The sequence below is a fragment of the Seriola lalandi genome, unplaced genomic scaffold, assembly GCF_002814215.2.
Source record: "Seriola lalandi dorsalis isolate HSWRI2012SDOR001 ecotype SW California unplaced genomic scaffold, Sedor1 jcf7180002054612, whole genome shotgun sequence".
In the NCBI taxonomy this organism is placed as follows: Eukaryota; Metazoa; Chordata; class Actinopteri; order Carangiformes; family Carangidae; genus Seriola; species Seriola lalandi.
Window position 1 is genome coordinate 127,386 of NW_019525165.1, and position 10,873 is coordinate 138,258.

Genomic DNA, 10,873 nt, shown 5'->3' on the forward strand with positions numbered 1-10,873 from the left:
TTATTATTATTTATTCAACTTTGACCAATCATGATTATTTTTAGCTTTTTTTTGGGTGGGAGGAGCTTCTGTATGTTTTTTTTTTTTTTTTTAAAGACTTTTAACAATTAACAAAAAAGACAAACATTTGAAATTTGGATAAATAAACATTTATTAAAATAAAAAACTGTTGTTGACATGTTGACTTCCATTTGTCCATATTTCTGTTAATTTATTTATTTGATTGACAGTGTGACCGATGTTTCCTCCCAGGTCCTCCGGTCCCGCCCGCCAGCGTACGCGTCAGCGAGAGGTCATCGAAGGTGACGTCGTCCTCCATCTTGTTTCGCTTCAACTGCTCCTGGTTCAGCGACGCCAACGGAGCCGTGCGATACTTCGCCGTGATCGTGGCCGAGTCCGACGGTACGAACGCGAACGTTTTAAATAACGGCAAAAGATCTCTGGTTTCAGTTGCTCAGATTTGTAGATTTTCTGTTTTCTTCAGTCTTCTATGAAAGTAAGTTGAATATTTTGTGGTTTAGACACTTGAGAAATATGGTGACAAGCATTTTCCACAAGTTCTGGCATTTTTTTAGATAAAGAAGGAACCGCTAATGAAAACACTCACACTTATCTTTGCACTACATGTCCACACATAATATATAAACCAGGAGGTCGTACTCTGAGTGTATAAATATCTTCATCGTTCCCGCTCCTCTCCTGACAGCCAATGAGATCCTGCAGCCGGAGCAGCGCCACCCTCTGCCCTCCTACCGCGACTACATCAGCAACTCCTCCGTCAGAGCCTATCAGACGGCGTACTTCTCCAGCCGCTGCCCGCAGGACACAGAGACCTCTGCTGGACAGGTAAACACGACAACAGTTCCTGCTCCAACAGCTAATGCGCTAAAGCTAATGCTAATGCTAATGCTAAATCTTTTAGTAAAAAGGAAAGAGAAGAAAAGTAAAAGCCTGAGGGAAAGAAACAGAATGATTTCTACGTGTCTGTATTTATTGTATGAGTCAAATTGATCGATCAATAATTGATCAGGTGGTGGAGGTGAACCTGGGGGCAGGAGGGGACCGACTGGGAGGCACCTGTGACCATTACCATGACGACGACCTCTATCTGAGCGACAGCTACGGCGGCTTCTGTGACGGACCACTGAGAGCCAAAACATCGTACAGGTACGAAAACAAACACACACATCCTGCTGAGAGCCTGTATATAACACCCTTCAGTTATAATGACTGTGTGTGTGTGTGTGTGTGTGTGTGTGTGTGTGTGTGTGTGTGTGTGTGTGTGTGTTCAGGCTCAGTGTTCGAGCCTTCACCAGACTGTTTGACGAGAACCACAGTGAGTTTCCTCAGCCGCTCTTCTCCGACACCTTCCTGTCCGCACCGCTCAGGACACATGCAGGTGAGTACCACACGCACACACACACACACACACACACACACACACACACACTCTCAAACACTCTCACACACACACACACACACACACACACACACACTCTTACTTTAACACACCATCCTTCTTTATCAGACGACACACACCTTCATTAGTCCCTCCCACCTAAGACAAGAGTGAAGGAAACGAGGAGTGAAGGAAACGAGGAGACATTTAAAGGCAACAAGGATTGTGACGTGTGTGTTGTTGTGTGTCAGAGCCTCTAGGTGGCGTCGTGGAGGGTTTGAGCGCCGGGATGTTTCTGATCGGCATGATGGTGGCCGTCGTCTCTCTGCTGGTTTACAGACAGCGGCTTCGCAAAGTGTGAGTACACAGAAACACACACACATTTATACGATGGGCTTGGTCTACGAAGGCGTGTCTCTTAGTAACCGCGGAGGAGTCACCAGCTGTTCCCGCCTTTACCGTTGCATTGCATAGCTCGGCTCCTGTTGCTTAGCAACCTTGACAAAATGCAACTTTGTTTCACAAAGATTTGAAGTTTTATGGCGCCTGTTTTTAACAGTTGTACCGTTGAACTGAGCTGAAACACTTAGGCTCCGCCCACATTACTCCTTTTAAAACGAATCTCTTTTGAGTTTTCAGCATCGAAAAAAAGAGACTTTTAGAAACTCTGCTGGACCCGTTTTATTTTGAAAACTCTGGGGTTTCTTTGTCGTCTGGACGTGCAAAAACTGAGACTTTTGGAAACGATGACATCACACCCGCGGCCTCTTCTGATTGGCTCTCATCTGCCTCGACTACCAGTGATAAAAGCGACACGGAGAACGAAATACAAGTGTTACTGACCTCGCTGTCTTCGCTAGCAGCTGCTGTTCAGTCACATTCTCCTCGTTCAGAGGCTTTTTTGCAGCTAATCAACTGGAGAGTAGACAATCTACTTCCTGTTTACACCGGCCCAGTGTATGTGATTGTTCAGGTATCTTTGCACTTCAGGTGTGATGGTCTGGAGTCTTACATTTAATAGTGTAATCCTCAGACTCTCTGTTGGTGTTGTTTGCTTTCATTACCGGCACGCTATGAATCTTAGGATAGGTTGGGCCATGAAGGATCCACCTGTTGTTGCCCTGGAAACAAAGGATGCATTCAAAGGAGACTTCAATATGGAGCGGTCCAGTCGCTCCGCTGTGACGCAGTCGGTCTTTAAACGCCACCTCCGAAGGATGAGACCATGAACTGGGAAACAGCTGTTGAACTCCATTAAAAAAAAAACAGCTGTGAACATATGAAATGTGAGGAAACGTGATGAGGTACATGTTGTGTTAACGTGCAGCTGTGTGTGTGTGTGTGTGTGTGTGTGTGTGTGTGTGCAGGGCTGTGCAGGAGAACCCGTTGGTGAGGATGAGTATGTGGAAAGAGGTTCCAGCTTCAGGCATATATATGGGCGTAAGGAGGTAAGAGAGAGAGAGTGTGTGTGTGTGTGTATGTGTGTGTGTGTGTGTGTGTGTGTGTCTGTGTGTGTGTTTGATCTATAATTATTTCCCTTCAGTGTGTGAGAGATTAGTTTCCAATACCTCCTACATCCAATATGTGAGTGTGTGAGGTATTAGTTTCCAGTAAAGTGCTCACTCTCTCAGATGACTTCATCACTCACCTCCACAGTCCACAGCTGCTGTTAATGACTCAGTGTGTGTGTGTGTGTGTGTGTGTGTGTGTGTGTGTGTGTGTGTGTGCTCTCTGCAGATATTTGTATACACAGCTCATTAACAGACAGTTAAAGTGGAAGTATCTGTAATAGGTTACAGTTTGTCGTTACAACATTAAGCTCCTCTGTTATTTCCTGTTTCAGAAACAATATTAATTATTGACAAAAAAATGTGCAACGAACCAGAAAAGACTGAGTCAGTTTTCATTTCCATACGACTGAAGAAATGAGACGATATAAACCGTCTCTCAGCTGCTGCTGCTGCCACTGAAATATGACTTTTCATTTTCTTTTTTCCGTGCCAGTCTTCCTGTCGTCACGTCTCGGTTGAACTTCTTCACAAAACAAATTTTACAGACAAAGAATATTTTGATATTTTTTTTCTCAGACATCTAGTAACAGTGACCATTAAAAAAGAAGAATATGTCACGTTTGATCAGATTGAAACATGAAGTTACTGAGTATTGACAAAATAGAGATAGAAAATAATTTTTTTAAAAATAATTTTACATTTCAGTTATTATACAGTAATAATCAGGTAATCAATAATAATAAAGGGGTTAATATATTTAGTTTGTTTTATTATACCTGTTATTACCATTAATAATTAACCTCATAAATATTAACAATCACATGAAGTGTGGACTGTAATAACTGGCTCTAATAATTAACGCCACAACTATTTTAACTGACAGTAATGATGATGTAATAACTAGTTGTCTGTTTCTTCCTGTTGCAGTAATCGTCGGGTCACCAGGTAAGAGTCTCTTCAGTCTGCTTAGATAAATAATAATAATGATGATAATAATAATATTAGCTTGAAATGTGTCTGTTTCATGACTAATATCCACCTGTCTGTCCAGTCCAATCAAAGCCTGTCACTTTGAGTCTCACCTGAACAAGCTGCAGGCCGACTCCAACTACCTGCTGTCCGAGGAGTTTGAGGTAAAAAACATTATTTTATTATTTCACATCAGATTTAGCAAGTCAAGAAAACGTATGATCTAATATGAATTCTGGGAAATAAGACATATACGAATATCTCAGGGTGCATATTAAGAAGTCTTAAATCCACCTGGTTCAAATCTGAAGCAACTTCTTTTAAAGTTGCTTAATATAAAAAATTGGTTCCTTATTTACGTGACGAAAACGAAGCTTGTGAACGAATCCTCTGGTTTTCGTTCAGGATCTGAAGGATGTGGGTCGGAACCAAACCATGGACGTCGCCCGGGTGCCGGAAAACCGAGGAAAGAACCGTTACAACAACATCCTGCCATGTAAGAACTAATGCACAAGTCTGTGTGTGTGTGTGTGTGTGTGTGTGTGTGTGTGTGTGTGTGTGTGGATTAAATGGCTGCAGCAAAAAATAAAACACAGAACAAAGAAAAACACAAATGTTATGATAAAAGTTTTGGAGGAAAACCTGCTGCTGTCGAGTCAGTGACAGAAAAAAACAAAAAAACAATATGATAATCGTTATGATGATGAGATTAAGACCTTTAATTAACAAGACAGGACCTGTTCCCATGGCGACAGTGATGTAGCAGAATCAGGGTCGAGGCTCGAGATGATGAAAACATGAATAAATATAAATCAAATTTATTATATCCATGAATATCTTTTTTTCCACCTTGACTTTCTCTTCTCTCAAACTCTTTTATTTTCTCTTTTTCTACGTTTGAGCTGTAAATCGTTGTTTTTATTTATTTACTTAATAAATAAATCAAAAGCAGTTCTGTCCAGATAACTGAGAGCAGAGTGAGACGCTTCTACTTTAAGTTACTTAATGATAATACTGCGTTTTTGCAGATCTTTACATATTAAACATATAAAATGATGCTACATTATTCTCATTATCGATTCATCTGACTTTTTTCTGATTAATCCGTTTTTTTGTCAAAAAATATTAAACAAAAATTGCAAAAAATGTAAAAAGAAATACATAAGAGCAAAGTTATATAAAAATGTGTAATAAGTATAATTCAATTTCAATTTGTTTTGATTGATCAACAATCCAAAATCCAACAATATTCAGTTTGTTGCTGTGAAAAATGTTGTTAATCAGTGTTTGTGTGTATTATTGTTAGAGTTTTGTTTCAGTGTCACATTTAAAAAGGTGCTGGAGGTGAAACATTTACCACAGAGGCTCTATAATTAACTGTCAGAGGGACACACACACACACACACACACACACACACACACACACACACACACACACACACACACATAGTAAAATGAATTGTTTCTCCCACGTCTGTGAGTCACAGCTGAACCTCTTCACATTTACAAACATTGACAGATATTCTCAGTTACAACAATAAAAGCCTCGTTGAAGCTGATGAGTGAAGAAGTCGTCCTCGTGTTATTATTAACTGCGGTGGTTTACCTACATGTTTACTGTGACGCTTTAACTAATCAAGGTTCATTATGGAGCTAAAACAACTGGCTTATTAATTGCTTCAGTCATTTATGAAGCACAAAGGTCAAACATGGCGGCTCCAGTTTTTTATTTACTTTAATGTATTTTTTTAATGTGAATTGCTGCTTTTCTTTTTTTTTTATCAGTGTAAACTGAAGATCTTTGGGTTTTAGTGTTGTCATGTTTTATTACATTATTATTTACAATATTTTCTTCTTCTGTGTTTTATTTGAAGTGTTGATCCATCAGAAGATATAAAAACCATCTCAGTGTAGTTTCACATCTCCTTTCTCAGGCTTCTCTCTGGAGCTCTAGTAACAACAGGTCGGTGAGCCAATCAGAAGAGAGGAGGCTCTGAGCCTCTCTTCTGATTGGCTGACTGTTTTCTGACTGATCCAATAAAAATACAGCAGATTTCAGGTAAAAACACTCAGAGAAACCAAATCCTGCAAGGTTTGGATGGTGGGTCCAGGTGGGCGGGGCTTGGTGACTGCTTTGTTGTGACATCACAAAGTTCCAGAAGTCCTGACGGCTGGTTTTAAGGCTCAGTTTCTGAATACAGGCTGTGTGCATTTCTCTGTGGACTGAGGCTTTGATACTTTCACAGTATTAATATAGAAGCTAGAGCTGATCTATAATCACACTACACATGGACACACACCTTTACACTGGAGGAGCAAAAAATATACAGGTTATCAAACGTAATTTCAGCTCTTTAACTTCAAACACCGACAGATTGTGTTGTGATAAATTTCTCTTCTCATTTTACAGATGATTCCACCAGAGTGAAGCTGTCGTACCTGGAGGATGATCCCTGCTCTGACTACATCAACGCCAGCTACATACCTGTACGTACACACATCTACACATGTAGAAGACATACACACTTAAACACACTGTACTAAACCCTCTGTCTGTGTGTGTGTGTGTATGTGTGTGTGTGTGTGTGTGTGTGTGTGTGTGTGTATTTGTGTGTGTGTGTGTGCGCGCAGGGGAATAACTACCGCAGGGAGTACATCGCCACCCAGGGACCGCTGCCCGGCACCAAGGATGATTTCTGGCGGATGGTGTGGGAGCACGGCGTTTACAATGTTGTCATGGTGACGCAGTGTACGGAGAAAGGACGGGTGAGTCAGTGGAGGAACCTAAAGATGGTGACGAGCGTCCGAAACTTTGTCTGGAGTGAAATCTCTCAACAGCTCGAGTCCAGATTTACTTCAGGTTGTCTGCGGATGGTCGTGGTCTCTGACCTCTGACCTCTGACCTCTGACCTTATTTAAAGATGTAACTGGTGCGTTTCAGGTGAAGTGTGATCAGTACTGGCCCGCGGACAGAGAACCTCTGTACTACGGAGACCTGGTCATTCAGATGCTGTCAGAGTCCGTCCTGCCGGAGTGGACCATCAGAGAGTTCAAGATCACCTCGGTACCTGCTCCCGCCTCCTGCTCCGCCTCCTGCTCCGCCTCCTGCTCCGCCTTCTTATTATTGGTTTTCATTTATATGTGATCATTAATAATCATTACATTGTGTGTGCTGTCAGGAGAGCAGCCGCAGTTACCCTCGGGTGCTGCGTCACTTCCACTACACCGTGTGGCCCGACCACGGAGTCCCAGAGAGCACCCAGTCCCTGATCCAGTTCGTCCGGACGGTCCGGGACTACGTGGACCGGTCACCGAGCACTGGAGCCACCGTGGTGCACTGCAGGTCGGTCACAGTGCGGGAACAAACCCGACGTCATATATTTGTTTCAGTTTGAGATTTCTTATTGTTGGACTTGAGTCTTACAGCTGCGTCTCTGTGTGTTTAGTGCTGGTGTTGGACGAACAGGCACCTTCATCGCCTTGGATCGGGTTCTGCAGCAGCTGGACTCTAAAGGAACCATCGACCTGTACGGCTGCGTGTTCGACCTCCGCCTGCACCGCCAGCACATGGTCCAGACCGAGGTACGCAAAGTGTCCCTGAGCAGATCTCAGATATCTGATGCACGTACTGCGTCACACCACAGCGAGCAACTGGACCGGTCCGGACCCGTTCACCCCAGTAAATACCGGACTAACTGTGTGTGTGTGTGTGTGTGTGTGTGTGTGTGTGTGTGTGTGTTACAGTGCCAGTATGCCTTCCTGCACCAGTGTGTCCGGGACGTCCTGAGGGCCAGAAAGCATCGCAGTGAACAGGAGAACCCTCTTTACCCGATCTACGAAAACTTCAACCCTGAGTACTGCCGAGGTGAGAAACTGAGATCTACATGTCAGAACCTTTTCTCATAAAAAAACAGATTGTGATTTTAATCAAAGAATAAGATAAAAGAAAATCTTATCAGATGTTCGATGCAGCTTTTGCTCCTCCACAGTTGTCGATGTAAAACACATTTCACTTGGAACCAAACAAATATATTGAGATTTAATAATCAGCCAAGTGTCTTGTATCTGTACAGATTAAGTTTAAATTTATATCTGGAGCTGAGGAAAATATTATTTGTTCCAATCGTTCCATGATTTTAACTTTACTGTTGCAGTTGTATGTAAAAGTCTGTGTTTGTCGTGAAGTGAAAAGACATAAATGCGACTCCTTTAGCAAACGGGACATTTAAGAAAATGACTTTAAATATTAATGTATTTGAACTTTTTAGTTCATGAACATTAAGGATTGGAAAACAAATGTTGCCCAAACTTTTTCATACAGTTGTAAATAAACGAGCAGCAAATCTTTTGTTAATAATCTGAAACCAGAGAATATTTGTCAATGAATTAGGATCGATTGGCTGATTTTCCGCAGCATATTTAAAAACTCCTGTGTCTTTGTCTCTCCTCAGATTTCATGTACACCGGACGTTAGACACGACGATGACGTCCATCTGATGGAGAGAGAGGAAACTTTTCTCCGGTGACTCACTCTGACGTTATTGAAATGATGCTGCGTTATCGGAGAACGTGAACTACACGCCGGGCGAACAGGGAAAAAATCAGCCATGTGTAAAGTAAAAGGAAACAGATGATATGATGTGATGCCGTCAGTATTTCACCAGTGAAACTGATTTTTCTCTCCAGTTCTTAAAGTCAATTTTTAACTGTGTATCACTTCTTTTACATCGACCTCCTGACCTCTGTCAGAGCGGCAGTGGGAAGAGTTTCTGGGAGTTAAACACCGACAGAACTGCAGCAAATCAGTTACTCCAGTAAGGAGCGTTACATGTTTACTGGGATTACAGGGAAGCTTGTTCATTGGCTAATACTCTACAGTTGGTTTTGTCCTTTGTTTGACCTGTTGGTGACTTAAATTAAAACAGATAATGATGGAGACGGATTTTACTCCCCTAAAAAACGTATTAGAATCATGATGATAAATGTGATCAATGGGTTTTCTAAAGTGTTGAAGGTGGGGGTGGGGTTCAGTAGCATCATATTCAATCTGAATCTATTGATAATAAATAAATAAATAAATAAAGATAGAACTTGATATTTAGAATCTAGTTTTTTCTAATCAAATTAATAACATAATTGATTATATTCAATGTGATTCATCAATTACCAGACAAGCCTCACACTGACATTCATAGAAACTACAGTTATAAAACCTAAACCGTGGACAACCAATCAGGAAGTGGTTGTCCGCTGTGTTTAACATACCGGGGTATTTTACCAACAAACAGAACCCGGCTATCAGAACCCGGCTATCAGAACCCGGTTATCAGAACCCGGTTATCAGAACCCGGTTATCAGAACCCGGTTATCAGAACCCAGTTATCAGAACCCGGCTATCAGAACCCGGTTATCAGAACCCATCCCCAGTTAAAAAGGAAACACAGGTTAATCTCAGGTCGTTGGCATTAAAGTGATTATTAAAAACAAATCTGACGTTAGCAGCGACAGCTCCGCAGCTGTCATCAATACAAACTGTTCACAGGGAAGGAAAGAGCCATCTATTTTTTATACCCTTTATTATGACTGTATGTTGTCACTCACTCATCCATATAAGCTGTTTATTTAAAAAGTTACACATATTGCTGTATGTAAATATTGATGTAATACTCTTTTTTTTTATATGATAATGAATACATACTGTATGTTGACAATTTTAATGCTGGGTAATATTTAGATATTTCAACCAATTATAACTTGCTTTGTTCAGACTTACAGTAACTACTGCTTTTAATCAAAGAAAGTAAAGTTTGAAACATTCACCACATTAGTCACACTTTCATAAAGTCGCTCACAGATTGTTTAAAATTAACACGGAAAATTAAACTGGAAGTCTGAATATAATGCGGGAACTCTGTTTTTAAAATCATCACTAATTGACGAGTACAGTTGTAAACTTGGATAAAAAATATTTGCTTTGCTGTTAAAATATCTGAGAAATGTGATTTTTTTACAAATATATATTTGAAAAGAATTGAAAGTTCACATTTGAAATTCAAACAGTATCAAACATTTATCCCTCTTTTAGGTTTTTTATGATTTCTGCTCAAACAAGATGTTTTTATTGATTTATTTCTAAAGGACATAATGATCATTGGTTTTGAATTTCTGAAAATACAGGGCTGGGCAATAATTCAATATTGTTTTTCTTTCAGTGGAAACGTTATTATTAATATTAGTAGTAGAATTATAATATTACAAAAATCTAATGTCCAAATTAATGATTCCAGGCAAATTGAACTGAAAATCCTAATTAAATTAGTTATTAAAGGTTTTGATGTGAGACATAAAACCATTTTGATTATTTTAATGTATGATTTTACATATATTTGTTATATTATGATATTGATTGAAGCGATATCACCCAGCCCTGAGTGAATGTATAAAGAAGTTTTTATGACTTGCTGTCTCTGTAAACTGGAATATAAAGATCATTAAAAAAAATAGCTGCCAAACTACGTTTTTGTGTTTTGTGTGTCATTTTAAACATTGTCAGTAGTTTTATTACACTTTACTCTTACAAATGTTACATTAGATATCCTTTTATACAACTTCATATAACTAATTAAAATTCTTATAACTGTTTAAAAAAATTCATTAATTTACACTAACATTTATAACTTTTACATACCTACTTTTTTCAAGTTCTCATTAACATTTTATACTATTACATCACATTTTTTATATGTCATTAAATTCTACATTTCTGGTAGAAAATTTACTAAAATGAAAATTTGATTTATTTCAACTGACTAATACATTTTTTCAGCTCCACTCACGTCTACAGAGCTGATTATATTTTTTACATAACTCACAAACAGACAGCACTCTCTTTACTTTTCTAGTCCACATCTGTGGATCTAATTTCTAACTTCTGATTTCCATATTGATTCAGGGCAGAATGAGGCCGGAGCAGAACTGGGTAACCCAGATACAG

General features: G+C 39.9%; 1 protein-coding gene across 1 annotated transcript in view; it reads left to right on the plus strand.

Moving 5' to 3' along the window:
* Positions 1 to 10,394, plus strand: part of ptprb (protein tyrosine phosphatase receptor type b) — a 32,781-nt gene extending 22,387 nt beyond the window's left edge. Inside the window, exons 24-39 of the mRNA XM_023419881.2 lie at positions 253 to 402; positions 707 to 846; positions 1,031 to 1,167; positions 1,293 to 1,399; positions 1,651 to 1,756; positions 2,767 to 2,847; positions 3,838 to 3,855; positions 3,962 to 4,043; positions 4,285 to 4,375; positions 6,290 to 6,366; positions 6,511 to 6,645; positions 6,821 to 6,943; positions 7,059 to 7,222; positions 7,326 to 7,461; positions 7,624 to 7,744; positions 8,331 to 10,394. Of these exons, the coding sequence (XP_023275649.1) occupies positions 253 to 402; positions 707 to 846; positions 1,031 to 1,167; positions 1,293 to 1,399; positions 1,651 to 1,756; positions 2,767 to 2,847; positions 3,838 to 3,855; positions 3,962 to 4,043; positions 4,285 to 4,375; positions 6,290 to 6,366; positions 6,511 to 6,645; positions 6,821 to 6,943; positions 7,059 to 7,222; positions 7,326 to 7,461; positions 7,624 to 7,744; positions 8,331 to 8,353 (1,691 nt within the window). The 3' untranslated portion in view covers positions 8,354 to 10,394. The remainder of the gene's footprint in view (positions 1 to 252; positions 403 to 706; positions 847 to 1,030; positions 1,168 to 1,292; positions 1,400 to 1,650; positions 1,757 to 2,766; positions 2,848 to 3,837; positions 3,856 to 3,961; positions 4,044 to 4,284; positions 4,376 to 6,289; positions 6,367 to 6,510; positions 6,646 to 6,820; positions 6,944 to 7,058; positions 7,223 to 7,325; positions 7,462 to 7,623; positions 7,745 to 8,330) is intronic.
* Positions 10,395 to 10,873: the final 479 nt, after the last annotated feature.